Source organism: Ascaphus truei, chromosome 10, assembly GCF_040206685.1.
Source record: "Ascaphus truei isolate aAscTru1 chromosome 10, aAscTru1.hap1, whole genome shotgun sequence".
In the NCBI taxonomy this organism is placed as follows: Eukaryota; Metazoa; Chordata; class Amphibia; order Anura; family Ascaphidae; genus Ascaphus; species Ascaphus truei.
In genome coordinates, this window is record NC_134492.1 from 54760377 (window position 1) to 54778351 (window position 17975).

The window sequence follows — 17975 nt, forward strand, 5'->3', positions numbered from 1 at the left end:
TGTGGGACTGCGGATCTCTGGAACACGCCCTCCGTCTCCTTCCTTCTCCAAAGGGCCGTGTTGCCCCGCCTCGTCCCCAGGACTTCCTCAGGTTCTAGGGCAACTGCCCCAGCCCAAGGGTAGACACGCACAACGACTGTAGGACTGCCCTCTCAGCCGATGAACTAGTAACTTTGTTAGTCCAAACCTGACTTTTAAACAACCTGCATGTTTAAGATATTGCACGTAAACTAAAACTCTGACCTTCTATCAGTAACTTTCCTCAACTTGGCCCCCCTTCCTCTGTATCCCTTTTCCAAATTGCCTCTTGTAATGCCTGCTAGGCCCAAGCTCTCTGCTAAAACCCGTGATTATTTACCCGGCCTCTTTAACTCCTGGTTTAGCCTGAGTTCAGCTTAGCTGCCCTAAGCTTAACTTAATCTTCCCCCCTGTGGTGTCTGCGCGTCAGGTCCACCCCCTATGCCTTCCTGTCTGCCTTTGCCTTTTGTTTTCTTTTTACCCTCCCAGAACCCTGTTTTGGGGCCTCCAACTCCTGCCCCTCTGGTCTCCCCGGCGGCCTATGTCTATATTCTCTACTGTCCCTTGCCTCTCGCTATTGCTGTGTGGACCCCTGCTACAGCGGGTGCTCCCGCCTTTATCTCCCTCCCCCCTCACTTAGATGGCTACCATTGCTGTTGTAGAGGTGTCCGTGGGAGGAGCAGAGGTGTCAGCAGGAATAGGAGTGTTTGCAGGATGAATAGGAGTGTCAGCGGGAGGGGTGTCCTCAGGGGACTCGCCCGCGGGAGGAGCAGGTGTATCCGCGGAAGGGATGCCAGCGGGAGGCGTAGGGGTGTCAGCGCGAGGAGTAGAGGTGTCAAAGGGAGTAGGGATGTCAGCGGGAGGGGCGGGAGTGTCAGCGAGAGAAGCGCCAGCGGGAGCAGTAGGGGTGTCAGCGCGAGGATCAGGGGCGGCCGCGGAAGTGGGGGTGTCAGTGTATGGGGTGTCCGCCCGCGGGGTGGCCTCTGCTGCACTCTGTGCTACCCATTTGTCCTACCTCTTAGGTCCCCGTATCCCCTTGCCTATGTGTGCTCTATTAGCGTGTCCCCTTGCGCCGTTTCCTCTCGGCGCTGTGTGGCGCTTGGCCGCTTCCAGGGTCATTCTCCGGATCCCGCCCCTTCCGGCTCGTCCCGACCCCCGCCATCTTGGATGTGGCGTCTCTCTCGCGCCCCTCTCGCGTGAAGTGCAGTCTCCTCCCTGTTGACGTCATCCGCAGCCGCTCCCCCTCAGCTGGGCACCGGAGCTGATCCAAGATGGCTGCCAGTCTCCCTCCGCTGCCGTCGGGGGATCAGGTAAGTGGTGCAGTAAGTCCAAAGGGCCTTGGCTCTTCTGGGCTCTGGGGGGGGATGCCGTGGGGGGGGAGGTGTAGCTATGAGGGGGGGTCTCAGTGGGGCTACCACGGGTATTTTTAGGCAAGCGGAGAGCGGGGGGTAGGGAGGGGGTCAACATAAACTGTGAGGGAACCCAGTCTCTTTAGTAGTCCGATTACCGTGGACTGCGGGCATGGTTTTTCTTGTTGGGTCTTCCTGGTCCCGCCATGTTGGGTCCGGCGCTGTTCTGTTTCCCGCCACTTCCTCTGTAATTTTGTCCTGCAAGCCCAGTTTGGTGAGGAAGGCTCTGCCATCTTCAGCTTTTTTTATTGTTGTAGATGCCCGTTTCTGGATACCAGGAGCCCAAAGGGGAAAATCCAACGATATTTAACCCCTTCGTCTCTGAGGATCTTGGTAATTGGGGTAAGTTGTTTTCTTTTTAACAACGTGGTGGGGGAGATGTCCTGAAAAACTTGAATTTTGTGTGATTCAAAGGAAGGATTATTGCGGGTCAGCTGGGTAAACAGTTCTTTTATTTTAAAATAATGGAAGCGAGCGATGATATCTCGCGGGGGGTCTCCCTGCTGTGGCCTGGATCTCAGGGCTCTGTGACACCGGTCCAGATGCAGCTCCTGGGTCGTCTTATCCGGCATCAGTTGGGTTAGCCACCGGCCCACAAAGTCCTCCGGGTCAAGTTCCTCTTCTGAGACCCCCCTTATCCTCACATTATTCCGACGCTCTCGGTTTTCAACATCTTCCTGCTTGTCTTAGAGGTCTTGGATAGTGTCCTTTACTTGGGCTAGTTGTTTGTCCGTTCTGTGGAGGGACTTAACTGTGGTGTCCAGTTTCCTCTCTAGGGAGTCCGTTCTGGCACCAATGCTGCTTATGTCCGCTCTCAGGGACGCCACTTCAGCCTGCAGGCATCTTTTAATATCTGCACAAAACTCCTGCATATCGCGCCTCCGCATAATTCTATTCCCGCTGTCTTCATCTCCCTCTGCCTCTGAGTCGGACCCGCTTGGCGGGGGGCCCTCATGGCTGCGGGCGCGTGGTTGATCTCCCTTGCCGTAGTAATCTGTCATTACTGTGGAGGGGCGCTTTGATCTTGTCCCTTTTGACATCTTGAAGGTGTCCGGGGGCTTTGTGGTCAGATTTCAGCGGAATCCGTCAGGTTTGGATGTGTTTATTTATTGATTGGTGTCGGCTGGAAACGGAGCTGAATGTTCAAGCAGCCATTCAGTCCGTTGTCGCGCATGCGCATCCGAAATCAGCTTTTTAACGAGCGTTAGCATTCTTGCTCTACCAAGCTGTGTGGTAGCTCAAAAAATACAAAAATTCATGTTTTGCCAGGAACTGATATTCACAAAGCTCCGAGATGCAAATTGCGGGTTAACCACTCACTTTTTTTTTTATTTACCTAACGGGTGGCGAGATAGGAGTTGCGATTTGCATGAGACGGAGTGTTGCAGGGTCAGTGCAATCACACGTGGGTTTCTGAATTGGCTTGTTTATTTAGCCTCAAAAATATGACATACAAAAATAATACAGCTTCTTTTCAGCAAACATAAACAAATAGAAAGATCAGTCCTGAGCAGGGCTTACCCTGTTTCCCAACAATCACTGATTAAAGTCCAGAGTATCAATACAGAAAACAGGAGTTATAGGAAAGACAGACCTTGAAACAAATAGTTTTTCCTCCGGCGCTCCAGCATATCACACTGGTTCAGACAGCCAGGCATGTGTGAGCATCTTGGGATTCTAAATCCCCTTAACGAGGCAGCTGGTACTTGACCAATTAACAAAACCTTTTCTTAGCTGAATTTTAACCCGGTCACTGATGCACATAGGTCTGCCAGCCATAGGGCTGGTGTTTTATATTCACCCTGTTATACAGAATTTCTTTTATTTTTACTACATAGGATTGAAGCCCAGGGTCTCCGGAGCTGACCCGCATTAATTTTCACTTGAGACCCCCGGCTTCAATCCTAGGTAATAATTCAAAATTATAGCCAAGCTTCCTTTACTTAGTGGCTAACTTTTAAGGCAATGAAAGGGTTACATAGCAGTTCCACTCTTTGTTGGTGATACAGTGGATGGGTGAAGCTTGTAGTTGCCCTGGGCTGAGTGGTTAGGCCTCCATGGAAGGGATTAACCCCTTCAATACCGTAATGAATGGGTTAATCCCTCCAGTGAGGCCTAAACACCCACCATGGGTCAACTACCCCCTTCACCCACTGCCTCTACCACCAACAACACATAGGAATTGGCAACAGTCCTATTGGCCAAAGTCCCCCTGGATATCCTTATAACATCACTGAGTACAGTATATACTTCCCCACTCTTAAGTTGGATGTCCCTTTTTCAAGATCCAGCAGCTGATTGCCCAGTTTGAGTGCAATACATGCCCATTTCATTCAGTCGACATGTGACTGTATCTACTACCATTCTACCTGACAGTACACATTGTATCACACAGAATTGCACTATTTGTGTTTTCCCGCTACCACGCATGTGGTACCTGGGAGTTACGCTCAAATTCTTGTATCTTTAATTTTGTGAGACCTTGGGAGGGTCTTTGTTATGGAGTAGCCCCTCTAAGCCTCGTATGGGGTTGTATTTTACATTTTTATTGATTCTCACTTTTAAGTCACCTACAATATTTATTCACATTTAACTTGCCCGTTTGTAGGCTAAAGATTCATGCTTTGTATGTGTTTGTTTTGACTTTTAAGGTTTCACCTTATTTCCCGTAATATATTAACAAATTATTTCACCATTTTATATTTGCTATCTATATTTGGTTTCTACATTTTTTTTCCTTTTTAAAGTGTGTCTGTACAAAGATTAAAAACAAAATATCCATGTTGGGACAAAAGTGGTACAGCTCAACCCCCTTATAACGCTGTGCTTGGGGTCCAAAGAATCACATCGCGTTATAAGCAGATTGCGTTAGAAATAATGTACAATTTTATGTAGTGTACAATAAAGTATTTAAGATACCAATAATCGTGTTGTATAGTATTCATAAATACGAAAATTGGGAGCCACACTTACATCGTGTTATAAGCTGATTCGTGTTGTGATGGATCGCGCTATAACGGGGTTGAGCAGTATACAGGCATACCCCGCTTTACGTACACCCACTTTACGTACACTCGCAAGTACGTACATTTATTTTTAGTTACACCATACCCCTGTGTACGTACGCATGCTTCGCGACTACGGACACCAGGGGGCGGGGTGCGTGCATGCGCACCTCTCATCAATACTGCAACCTCCTTCACTGTGGTCCCTAACTGAGCGGGAGTGTAGGTAAGGGGGAACGGGGCCAGGTGGCAGGGGGAACGGGGCCAGGTGGCAGGGGGAACGGGTAGATCGGGCAGCAATCAATCAGCAGCTATAGCAGTGATTCCGCCCGCACTGCTGCTCCTGGCTCTTCTCACTCCACTCTCCTCCCTCCTGCTCTCCTCCTCCCTCCTTCCTCCTGCCCCTCCCTCCTCAGATCTCGATCTAGCCTGCTGCTGCTGCTGCTGTAGAACGGAACTTTGCATGTGAGTTACGGGCTACGGGGGAGGAGGAGGTCCTCTTCTACTGAAATTCTGTGCTTGTGTGTGTCTGTGTCTGAGTGTGTGTGTGTGTCTGTGTGTGTGTGTGTGTGTGTGTGTGTGTGTGTGTGTGTGTGTGTGTGTGTGTGTGTGTGTGTGTGTGTGTGTGTGTGTGTGTGTGTGTCTGTGTGTGTGTGTCTGTCTGAGTGTGTGTGTGTGTGTGTGTGTCTGTGTGTGTCTGAGTGTGTGTGTGTGTGTGTGTGTCTGAGTGTGTGTGTGTGGCTGTCTGAGTGTGTGTCTTTCTCAGTGTGTGTGTGTGTGTGTGTGTCTGTGTGTCTCTCAGTGTGTGTGTGTGTCTCTCAATGTGTGTGTGTCTCTCAGTGTGTGTGTGTCTCTCAGTGTGTGTGTGTCTGTGTGTGTGTCTGTGTGTGTGTGTGTGTGTCTGTGTGTCTGAGAGTGTGTGTGTCTGAGAGTGTGTGTGTCTGAGAGTGTGTGTGTCTGAGTGTGTGTGTCTGAGTGTGTGTGTATGAGTGTGTGTGCGTGTCTGAGTGTGTGTGCGTGTCTGAGTGTGTGTGCGTGTCTGAGAGTGTGTGCGTGTTTGAGTGTGTGTGCGTGTCTGAGTGTGTGTGCGTGTCTCAGTGTGTGTGCGTGACAGTGTGTGTGCGTGACAGTGTGTGTGCGTGACAGTGTGTGTGCGTGACAGTGTGTGCGTGACAGTGTGTGTGCGTGACAGTGTGTGTGCGTGACAGTGTTTGTGCGTGACAGTGTGTGTGCGTGACAGACTGAGTGTGTGCGTGACTGACTGAGTGTGTGCGTGACTGACTGAGTGTGTGCGTGTGCGTGACTGAGTGTGTGTGCGTGACTGAGTGTGTGTGCGTGACTGAGTGTGTGTGCGTGACTGAGTGTGTGTGTGTGCGTGACTGACTGACTGACTGAGTGTGTGTGTGTGCGTGACTGACTGACTGTGTGTGCGTGCGTGACGGAGTGAGAGTGCGTGAGAGATTGTGGGACTTAGGGAGTGCGTGTGTGCATGACTGAGGGAGTGCGTGTGTGCATGACTGACTGAGTGTGTGTGCGTGACTGACTGAGTGTGTGCGCATGCGTGACTGAGTGAGAGTGCATGCGTGACTGAGTGAGAGTGCGTGAGAGATTGTGTGACTGAGGGAGTGCGTGAGAGATTGTGTGACTGAGGGAGTGCGTGAGAGATTGTGTGACTGAGGGAGTGCGTGCGTGTAAGCCAAGCTGATCAAGAACCTGAGTAAGGCCGTGCGTATAGTGCCAGCGATTCCACCCCAAAACAAACACATTGCTGCCGCCGCCGCATGCGCTTATAGTAAGCGCGACAGCGGCAATGCGACAGAGCGGACTTTGGAAGCCGGGAATATTTGATTTTTTAAGGGCTGTCACCTCACGTGACAGCCCCTGAACAAATCCAATGCCCGGGAGCCTGCGACGCCGCCGCAAAGCGAAATATAACTTTCGCTAGCGGGGATGGGTGAGGTCGCCGGTCGCGGGCACTATACGCGCGGCCTAAGGAAGCACAGTATTGTAAAACACTGTACTGTACTGTACAGTATTGTTTTCACCAAAGTCACAAATCAAAGTCCCAAAAATATATCAGTCAGTCAAATAAATGCACCTCACCTTCATGCCCTTTCAGTAAAAATACTGTACAGTAGAAGATATGCCCGCTCCTTCATCCTTCCTACATATTTTTAAAATAATTTTGCATTCATCCATGTTGTATCTGTCAGCACATAAGAAAAATCAGCTGACATTAAAGATTTTATTTTAATAAAGCCTACTGTATTTATTTTGGTTACAAATGCGTTATTACATCAGTTATGCACATATATGACGATTGCAGTACTGTACATGCATTGTAAAGTGAAAAAAAGGTAGTGCTTCACTTGAAGTACATTTTCACTTTACATACATGCTCCGGTCCCATTGCGTATGTTAAAGCGGGGTATGCCTGTACAGTATATTTCTAAAAGAAACCTTACTTCTGCACACTGGGATCTGTTCCCATTGAGTATCCACGCACACTGCTTCATTTTTCATTTTTTCTAAAGCGTAACCGCTGTCACATTCATACGATACTTTGTCATTAGATCTGTAGCTAATCTTGGGATTCGCCTCGAGACGGCCATGCGGGATCTTTGGTGGAGGTTCACATGTAGCTTAAAGAAAAAGCAAAAATATGAATAATCACATTATTTAATAGATGCGTGTAAGTATTCTGAAAGAGAACAGGGAGCTCTTTGCTTAATGTATCATTGTGTGACAATCTTCTATTATAATTATATTCTCCAAATTCTCAGCAATAATTACTGCTCAAGGCTTTGCTAATACTTCAGCATCATTACTTCTAGTTCTTCTCTAGTTCTCCAAATCCATCTTCCTTCACACAAAGACCTTTTCACCTGATACCGAGGGAGAAATCTGCTGTATTCTGAATCTTCTAGCACATACTGTCTGTACATATTCCTTATCATCACATCCAATGTGTCCCACTTACACTTTCCCGACTATAATTCACATCTCCATCTCATTCTTTGGCTCTGGCTCATTTCCCCCTCGCTTAAAACTATAATTTTGTGAACACAATACTAGAATATACCATTCCTCCCCACCCCATACCTCAGTCACTAATGGTGTTTCTCTGTGAGCTGAAATAAGAGAGTACCTGCAGCACTCATAAACAGCTGTGAAACTAATAGTGGTCAAACACAAAGCAATTTAATGCAAAGAGTGCAAACAAATCTCAGAAACAGAGCATATTACAAAGGATACTGTCAAGGTGCAGCTACCCAGACAAATACTCCCCAATACAGGGGTAAACACAGAAGGACTGGGGAAGGGGAACAGGGAAGACAAACAACACACTGATCTACATACTACAAATATCATAATAAAGTGAAAAAAAATGGTGCTACATGCTGCCATAAAGGAAACAACACAAAAAAATAAAAAAGGAAAACCCAATCCACAAATCAAGAGGGGTGGTTACATCTTCGGCACTTAGCCCTTCTCTGCCCATTCCCACATAAGAGTGGTACTTCACTTCAGGAGTAAAAAAGAACTCCTATAGCTACAATGTAACCTGTGAATACTTAGGGACCTGTGCTAGTAGCCTTCATAACCCACTTATCGGGGCTTTTTAGCTGTCAGACAAAAATGCCTACAGCGATTCAGAATGCCTCGATAAGTGGGCTGCTCTTTCCTACTGTCATGTTCTAAGCCTGCTATACCGGTGCTTGGCCACCGGGATTGCTGCTGCTCTCTCAATGTCTTGTTCTAGCCTGCAGTGGCTATACTTGTCCACCGCGATTGCTACTGCTAAACTAAGGAACATTCCAGACCCTGAAACCTGACACCTCTGCACCTGTGCTCCTACCTCTCACCCTGCATATATAAACCTCCCTTTCCTGTTCCTCCCTTGCCTGTTTATACTGGTTCCTCAGCTCTTGCTGGTTCCTGTATTTATTGCTGTGCTATTGATATATCGTCTTGTTCCAGTCTCCTCGTTGCTGACCTCTGCTTGTTACCTGACTACGCTTCCTGCCGCCTGACGCCTGCCTTTGACCTCTGCTTGTTACCTGACTACGCTGCCTGCCGCCTGCCTCTGACCTCTGCTTGTTACCTGACCATGCTCCCTGCTGTTCCAGCCACTGAAATCCACTCCAGCCGAAGTCTAATCCTTGACACCTACAGACATCTGGAATCAGGTAGGAATCACACAGCTCGAGTTCCATTCAAATGCAGGAACCGCCGCTGTGTTAATCCAATTGGCCATTAGTTTGCTGTGGACCATCTCACATGGTATTTGGTGAATTGGCCGTGAGTTGGGATCATAGAATACCGGTGGCTTCATCAGTACATTATAACATGGGGAATAAAAGTGCACTTTTAATGTTACAGTCCCCTTTCCCCAATTCATACAGTTTTCCCCCTTCCAGACATCACACAGGGATAATAGCTCATTTCTGGAAGAGGTTACACCCGTAACATTATATATACCGGCCACATGAGTCTCACAGAGATGGCCATTAAACACGATTTTGGAACAGCCAGCCGGGCTTCACCTTTATTATGTGAGGTCGGCTGCCCCTACCATAACATCTCCCTCTTCAAGATGCTTTCTTATACCCTCTTCCATATGAAGGCTCTGGGGAACTTACCCCATCAGGTGACTCCTCAAGAATGAAGACCCTTGAAGTCATCTTGTCGGGGGTGGGGTCGTCCTGGGAAAGACCATCAGCATTGCCGTGCTCACTGCCCTTCTTGTGCTGAATAGTAAGTCAAATTCCTGAAGGGCAAGGCTCCAGCACAGCAACTTCCCATTCTCCCCCGACACCCACTGCAACGAGCTCAAGGGGTTGTGATCGGTGATCATCATGAAGGGCCGCCCGTAAACATAGGGTGCAGTTTCTTCAACACCCAACAATGGCCAGGCACTCCTTGCCGATCGTGGAATAGGCGACCCCCTGAGAAAACAGCTTGTGGCTTGAGAAAGCGTTGTAGAAGCATGAAACTAGCGTGAAACTAGTGGGAGTGCTTTTCCCCTGTTCTGTTTAAGTATGTATTTTTGTTTTATGTAGGTTAATAAATTTCTTTTATTTTTCATCCACCTGGTGAGTTGCTGAGTGCTTTTGCATAGTTTTTTTGCACAGTCTCTTCGTCCAGCCCATCCTACGTTGACCTCCTGTGGCTTAGGTAGATGATTGGATGCTCGCTACCATCCTCACCTACCTGGCTTAGCACAGCACCGATACCATAGGTCAAGGTATAAGTCTGCACCAGGAACAGCTTGCTGTAATTGGGAGCCTCTTCCACAGGGACCAGGGGAGCGCAGCTTGTAACCATGAAAAATAAATGGACATCACATAGTGTAGTAATGTCATACACAGTGAATAAACAATATCTTATAAGGGGCTCACAAATGGCTACTCCCAATGGAGCAGATAAAAAGGAGCAGTCATCCAACTCAAGGGGTAGATGTTCCCATAGATGTGCAGCAAATCTCAGCAGCCAATCTCCAAAAGAAAAAACAGACCTAAGAGTGCAGATTGAAATTATATTCGTACACAGTAAAATACAATTGAAGGTTTACACTTAGGATGATATATAGTGCGTGGTCAGTAGCAGGTGGCAGGTGCACAGTGGGTCGCGATCTCCCTGTGTACCGCGCTGTTCTCTGCTTCTCCGGAACACTTCCGCATCCACGCGGGGGGTCTCACGTCACTTCTGGTGTGCCTGGAACCTCCGGACTCGATGGTAGGGATGCGTCCTTGGTGCTCTCTCAGGATTCTCTCTAGCTGAAACACTCTACGTGTTTCGCCGTTTGCTTTACACGGCTTCGTCAGGAGTCGAACAGGAGTGTTCATTTGGGCACTTATATTCAGTTTATTTACACATATTTTATGCACTAGTATTTGGGTTTGTGATAGCGCTATCTAGCACCTTTTTTGTAATTGGGAGCCGCCAGGATTGGAGCTCCTGCCAGAGCTTCTTTCAGTGCTTGGAATTCCATCTCACATTTGGGAGAACAGGCTACCAGCACTGGGAGATGCTTCCGGGTTAGATCGGTCAGTGGTCTGGCCAGGGCGCTATACTGGGATACAAACATTCGATAATATCCAGTGGTACTTAAAAAAGAAAAAAGACCTACTTCTTAGTGTGGTGAACCAAACAGTCCACTATTTCCTCCACTTTTGCAGGTTCAGGCTTGATGTGCCCTCCGCCTACCCGGTGGCTGATGTACAATACCTCTGCCATGCCGATTTGGCATTTGGATGGCTTTAATGTAAAGCCGGCTTCCCTGATCCTATCTAGGACCGCCGCTACATGAACAAGATGAGTGTCCCAGACATCACAAAACACAGTTATGTCGTCTAGATAAGCCCTAGCATAGCCTTGCATCCCTTCCAGCAACCGGTTGACCAGGTGCTGGAAAGTGTCCGGCACATTCTTCATCCCGAATGACATGACCAAAAACTCATACAAGCCACTCAAGGTGAGGAAAGCTGACTTTTCCTGCGCCTCTTGTGTCAACAGGATCTGCCAGTACCCTCTGGACAAATCCCTGGTGGTCAGATACCTGTTCCCTGCAAGCTCATCTAAGAGCTCATTGATGCAGGGCATGGTATAGGCATCTGCCACTGTCTGAGCATTGAGCTGCCAGTAGTCTACACATCCTTCTTGGGCACCAAGACTTCCAAAGGACTCTGAGAGAGTGCAATTACCCCTATGGCCAGCATCTCCTTAACCCCCCCCCCCTCATTGCTCCACTTCACCTCCGCAGACAACCTGTACGCATTCTTGTGGAGGGGCCGATGATCCCCGGTGTTGACCGGGTGAACGATTAAAAGGTTCCTTCCTGGCTTATCCGTAAACATGACCCGATTCTCCTCTAACATCTCTCGCACCTGCTCCCGTAGGGGACCAATCCCCACCTGCTCCACTCAGTCTCCCTGCCGGACTTCTCCCAGGAGATCGGGCAGAGCCTGGCTCAACGGATCTACCAGTGGCGGGTTACAGATAGCCAATCGTATTGTACACTTTGAGCATGTTTATGTGGTAAGTCCTGTGCCTACCTGTCTCTTGATCCAGGTTTACCAAATAATTGCACTCATTCCTCTACTGGTGAGCTGTGAACAGGCCGGCCAAGGCAGCAAGTAGTTTGTTCTGCCGAGTGGACTTCAGAACAAGCACTTGCTGCCCAGGGATGAATTCTCTACTATGGCATGACAAGCCTACCTGCACTTTTGGCTGATCTGAGCTGCCTCGAGGTTAACCTGTGCAAACCCCATGAGTTCCTCGAAATGGGCCATGAGCCCCACCACATACATAAACACAGAAAACTACCAGCAGCTCAACCTTAATAAACAAGTAATAGAGAGTATCTAGATCTATGGAGTGCATGGGATAATAGAATACTGATATTTACAAGGTCATCCAAGAGGGATCAAAAAGATTCCCCTTATCTGCACTCAGCCAAAAAAATCCTAATACAATTAAGCAGACAGTTACTCTTCAAATAATGTTGGTGTTATAATTGGTGTTAATACACCTGGGCTATATATCAGAGATCTGTCTGATATGTCTGAGAAAAAAAATAATAAAATGACTAAAAACATCAATCAAAAATTGTTTGAACCAAATAAACTCACTAAATGCAACATATACACGCAGTGTCAATTGTTAAAAATCCCTGGTGGTAGGATACAAAGGTAGATTGAAACAATGTCAGCATACAGATAGATGTAGGGAAATCATCTGTTTTGTAACAATATCCAACACGCCCATGCCCACTAGCACTCCTTTTGACACACACACACAGACACATACATATGTATATACACACATACACGTGTGTGTGTGTGTGTGTGTGTGTGTGTGTGTGTATATGGGTTTCTCAGAACTTGTTGGGTATCTGTGTGTTTTGTAACAATATCTCCTGAGAGAAATTTCACAAACCGCTTGGTTTGTATCAAGTTATATGAAAGCCAGAGACAGAACATGAAACACAGACAGAGCTCAGTGCTACATCCAATGACACTAATACACGGTATAGTGCCTAAATATATATGTATATATAGATATCTTTTGAATAAAATGGTCTTTTAGTTTAACTCTTTGGCCAAAGTGTTGTAAGCCCTTGAGCCCCTCCAAGGCAGACCACATCTCAAGGGTCCTAACACTATAATAGATTCTTAATAACCTGTACATTACCAGGAAGAATGATTTATAATAAATCTGTCAAAATTAGTTGCATAGTTCTAAGTCTGATTGAAGCTCTTATTAACCTGTACATTACCAGCAAAAGCACTCTGTATTAGATTTGTCACAATCAAACTGTATGCAGGTTCCCAAGAGCTTATTGGGGTTCTGTATGTTTAAAAACTATATTTATACTGATTATGAGTGCAGCATGCAGTGCTTTTTTCTCTGTAATTTTCAGTGTGAGAGTAGGTACAGTATATAATCTATCCCAAATGTATCACAAGAAGTGTGTGTGTGTGTTGGTGCTCAATCTATCCCAAATGTATCACAAGAAGTGTGTGTAGGTATATAATTTATCCCTAATGCATCACATGAAGTGTGTGTGTGTTCAATATATCCCAAATGTATCACACAAAGTAACTGTGTGTGAGTAGGTATATAATCTATCCCAAATGTATCACACAAAGTAAGTGTGTGTGAGTAGGTGTATAATCTATCCCAAATGTATCACAAGAAATGTGTGTGAGTATGTTTCTGTGTAACCATATTAAATCAATGTCTCAGGACATACTAGACAGGTGGGGGAGGAAGGCTCCTATAGGATAAAGCCCCTTGTTCTATAAAGTAGGGTAGAGCTAATCCAGCCTATTTATAATACTTCAATAGGGTTTTGTTGCAAAATCACCTGATCAGCACCATCGCACATTATAGAATAAGGGTGGAGGAAAGAGAATAAAGGAGAAAATCACATTTTGTGTGTGACGGTAGGGGTAGATTTACACGGGCTGCCCACCGGCTGTTCCAACAATTCTGCCGCTTCAATTGATTATTACGGAGGTACTTTGAGCATCTGTTACTATCAAATGTTACCTTTGCTGCCAAAGAGGACTCCGGTGTGAGTGTTCGGGGTTCTGGTATATAATTTCTATAATTAAATGTCCTTGTAGTAGCTAACCAAACGCATATAGACAACAGGATATGGCATAGCCAGATACTCCTGACTACAGAGTCGATCAATATATAACAGGAACTAATTTCAGAAAAAGATTATTACCGGTTTTGCATACAACTGTAGCCGCAGAGACCACTAACCACAGTACTAAGAACTCAAGTATACCTGTTAGAACATGGCTGCTGCACTAAATGTATTGTCTACTACAGTATAACAAAAAGCATCATTCCTGTGTCATGCCTGGATAACTGGTTTAAAGTCCCATTCAGGCTGCAGCCAGCTACGCAGAGCAGTGCAATAACAAAGCAGTAGAGTAGCTACAATGTTTCTATCCTAACTGCAGCCCAAATCAAAGGGATAGTACCAGCTGCTACACTACTGTACATTAAGCATAAGCTGCTCTATGTAAATGAATACAAACCTAGTCGGTTGCTGCCATTCAAATTGAAGTGTACTCATTTATACATACAGTATAGCAATCGTAGCAATTACAATGTAGGCTGTAGCAAGTACATGGCTTCATGACTATTATTAAAGTATGAAATTATTGATAAGTATATTTTAACTTTTGTATTTAGTGCTAGTTTGAATGCAAACACAACTTGTCGGTCAACCGCTAACCTCATTTAATTTTAATCAGTATGTAAGTTCACAGCCGGTGCTGAAGGGATAATAAATCTGAACAAAAGCACAAAGAAGGAAGTCAAATGATTTCCCAAAGATCCCTATTCACTGCACTCCAAAGCTGTTATAATATATAGGGGTAAAATACTCCCAGACAAGATAGTCTAGATGGCCAATTTAGATACATAAAGTAACCGCTTCCAACACTGCAGGAGGACAATTACCAATAATAGCCTATAATTGGCCAAAATAATAAAAAAAACTTTATTGTAATCAAGAACATCGACGCATAGTGATAATAATAAACAGTGATAATACAAAATAACTAAAATAAGTGATAACACTTTAACAATGAAGTAAAGATAAAGTAAATTACTAATAATAGAAGGTAATAATATCTCTCAAAGTGATTTGAACGTCGTCCTGTGTATAGTTGAGACACCAGGTGTGTAACTTCAATAGGACTGGATGATCATAAACGAGCAAATCGTACAGTCACAAAATTACCACATGAATACAGATGTATCGTGAAATTTGAGTTGCATATAAATAGCAATATATAGCAGTATTCTGCCTACTCATAAACATTTGGTATTATCATTGGCAAGACACAATCTGCTCGTAGGTAACCCAAATAATCCGGATGCATCAAACAAAGCACACTCCCAGTATTATACACAGAAAGCACATAACATTGCTTGTATCAATGATGTATTTGTAGCAGTAAACAATGTAGCCTGAGATGCTAAACCCAGCAGCGTGAACAAACATACACAGTAGCCACATAGAGATGTGATGTATAATAAATACAATGTGGCACTAACGTGATAGCAATCTGTTAAATTTATATTGCATATACTGTGTAGAATTAGTAATTATTAGCTAGAGTTAACCACTACAAGCTATATACATAATGTATATGTGGTAACTAAAATAGGGTGTATGTGCATAGTATGAATCCGTTGGTAGTACTAAGACAGATATAAGGCTGCATGTGACTTAGTAACTTGGATGTATAATCGCTGTAATACAAAAGTCGCAGCACAGCATAATACTCCCTGTCTCCAACCAGCAGGAACGACTTCACCCGTAACCTCCAAGACATCAACGCGATGATATCATGCCCGATGTACGTTTCAAGCTCGGGGCGCTCGGATCGGTCTCTCTCTCTCATTTAGTGCTACTTTGAATGTAGCCAGCATTTTTTTTATGTGTGTGTGTATGTGTGTGTATGTGTGTGTATGTGTGTGTGTGTATGTGTGTGTGTGTGTGTGTGTGTGTGTGTGTGTGTGTGTGTGTGTGTGTGTGTGTGTGTGTGTGTGTGTGTGTGTGTGTGTGTGTGTGTGTGTGTATGTGTATATATATATATATACTTGCTTGCTTCATTCATTGTAACATCGCCGTAAGAAGAGATCAGTGTATCTCGAAAGCTCGCACAAATAAAAGCATTTCGTTAGCCACAGAACGGTATCATCTATTTATTTTTTGATTATCTATATATATATATATATATATATATATATATATATATATATATTATACACACACACACACACACACACACACACACACACACACACACACACACACACACACACACTAGCACTAAATACAAAAATATACTTATCAATAGTCAATAGGTGCTTGCAGATGGACAGGAATAATCAATAGGTGCTTGCAGATGGACAGGAAACCCCAGCCAATCAAGAGCTTGAGAAAAGACTTTGTGGTCTAAAACGTTCGTCGCTCTGGAGCTCGTCTGACTGCATGATGATTTACTGAGAAATAAATAACCTTTTTCTATTTGTGAGTGCTGCGGATTATATATATACACCAACAACATAAAGTATATATAGATTAACTGGGCTGCCATTGACAATACATTTGTCTACCCTAAATTATTATGGTATTATAATCTGGAAATACTATGACCTAATAATAAAGTAAATATTTTAGCTATTTTAGCAGATACCAATACCTACCAACGGTCAAATGCCATGAAACCATAGTCTCAAACTCAGACAAGTCTAAAATTATTTTTGTTTGGTGTGGTTTTGTTTTTTGTTTTCTGTGCCCATTTATTTTCTCTTTATTCATAAAATGTAAGTTTTAAAGTAATCACTTCATGAGTGCAAATGTTGCAGTGCTTGCCCTTTTTGTGCCTCCCCTACTTTTAATTAGTCTGACATTATTTTAGCAATATATCTAATAAAAGTAAATGATTAACTAATACAACTACAATATTTCTACTGATTATGAGAGTGCAGCATACAGTGCTTTTTTCTCTGTAATTTTCTATTTGTCCATTCCTGTTTTGCACCTCAGTTACCAACATTTCTCCACGCGAGGAGTGCTCTTTTTCTAACGTTTACTCTCACACACACGTTTTGTGATACATTTGGGATATACTATATATGGTACCTACTCACACACACACACTTATTTCTTATGATACATTTGGTATAGATTATACACCTACTCACACACACACACACACACATACACACTTACCTCTTGTGATTCATTTGGGATACACACACACACACACACACACACACACACACTTCTTGTGATACATTTGCGATAGATTATACACCAACTCAGGGCTGCCATCAGATTTCCCGGGACCCAGAACTAGAGTAATGACTAGGGTCTCCTCCCCCCCTCCCCACCCCTTGACGACGGTCTTCCGACTCCCCCCCCCTTCCATTTCACATTCACGAGCCCCCTTCTCTATTTCCCCTCCACTTCCCATGTATTTCACTCCACCCTCACTACTACCCCCCCTCTTCCTCACTCCCACCCCCTAACTCCTTCTCTTACACCCCCTTTCCCCCACACCACTCCATCAATTACCCCACTCTCACTCAATCCTGTTCCTCAATCTTGCCTCCTCACACTCATTCCCTTCTCCTCCCCTGGCCACACACATAATCCCAGTCACAATAATTACCCCCCCCCCTCCAAAATACATACAAAAACCCCACCTCCTCCCCAAATACATAAACACCCCAACTCACAAATAATTGCAAAAAAAAACCCCAACTACATACAGTACAAAGAAAAACCTCAAATACATATAAATCCCCCACCCCCCAAATGCATATACCCCCGCCCCCCAAATACAAATAGGGATGTGTTAGGAACCTCATATGTGTGCTCGGTGGGAGTGTGGCTGGTTCCGCGGTGGCACGTTAGTACAGAGCACCGCCATGTTGTTGCGCAACCTTGCAGAGGGCACTGAGAGAGTGGGAAGGTCGCGCATGCGCAATGGAAGCGCGCGAACGACGGGCCTGTAAGGGAAAGGCTCCGTTGAGGAACTACAACTCCCAAGAGCTCTAGAGTGGTCACCTGATGTGAGGAGCCAATCAGAAGGCTAGGATTACGGGAGGAGGAAAAGGAAGCGTGGGGGAGAGACCACGCTAGGTAGAGGGGATCTGGAAGGTAAATGAGGAGGGTGTGTGCGTGCAGGGGGTCCGTGACCCGCCTGCATAGGACAGCTTTACCCCGCAGGCCCTTAGGAGAATCCCTTAGTCACAGTAGGCTGCTGTGCTGCAGGGACGCCCAAAGTGGTAGTGATTATGCCCATTACTATGTAGACAGTTAGGGACAAGTGTGCGGAGCAAGTTTGGTGGTGAGCTGTTTGGGACCAGGCAGCTGCACAACGCGACATCAAAGGCAAGCAAGGATTCTACGGCAGCCAGAGAGCGCGAAGCGAGTCACAAGCAAAGGCTCTGGAAAGAACGCTGACAGTGTATGCAGTGCGGTCTGATCCTTTTC

General features: G+C 45.5%; 1 protein-coding gene across 4 annotated transcripts in view; it reads right to left on the reverse strand.

Moving 5' to 3' along the window:
- The window catches only part of LOC142503959 (coagulation factor XIII B chain-like), a 129347-nt gene that overhangs the window by 18405 nt on the left and 92967 nt on the right, over positions 1-17975 (reverse strand). For 3 of the 4 annotated variants that reach the window (XM_075616972.1, XM_075616969.1, XM_075616970.1), the window contains one exon: positions 6898-7074. The exons of the other annotated variant lie outside the window; for it this stretch is intronic. In XM_075616972.1, coding sequence (XP_075473087.1) covers positions 6898-7074 — 177 coding nt within the window. The remainder of the gene's footprint in view (positions 1-6897; positions 7075-17975) is intronic. 4 annotated transcript variants of the gene reach the window in all.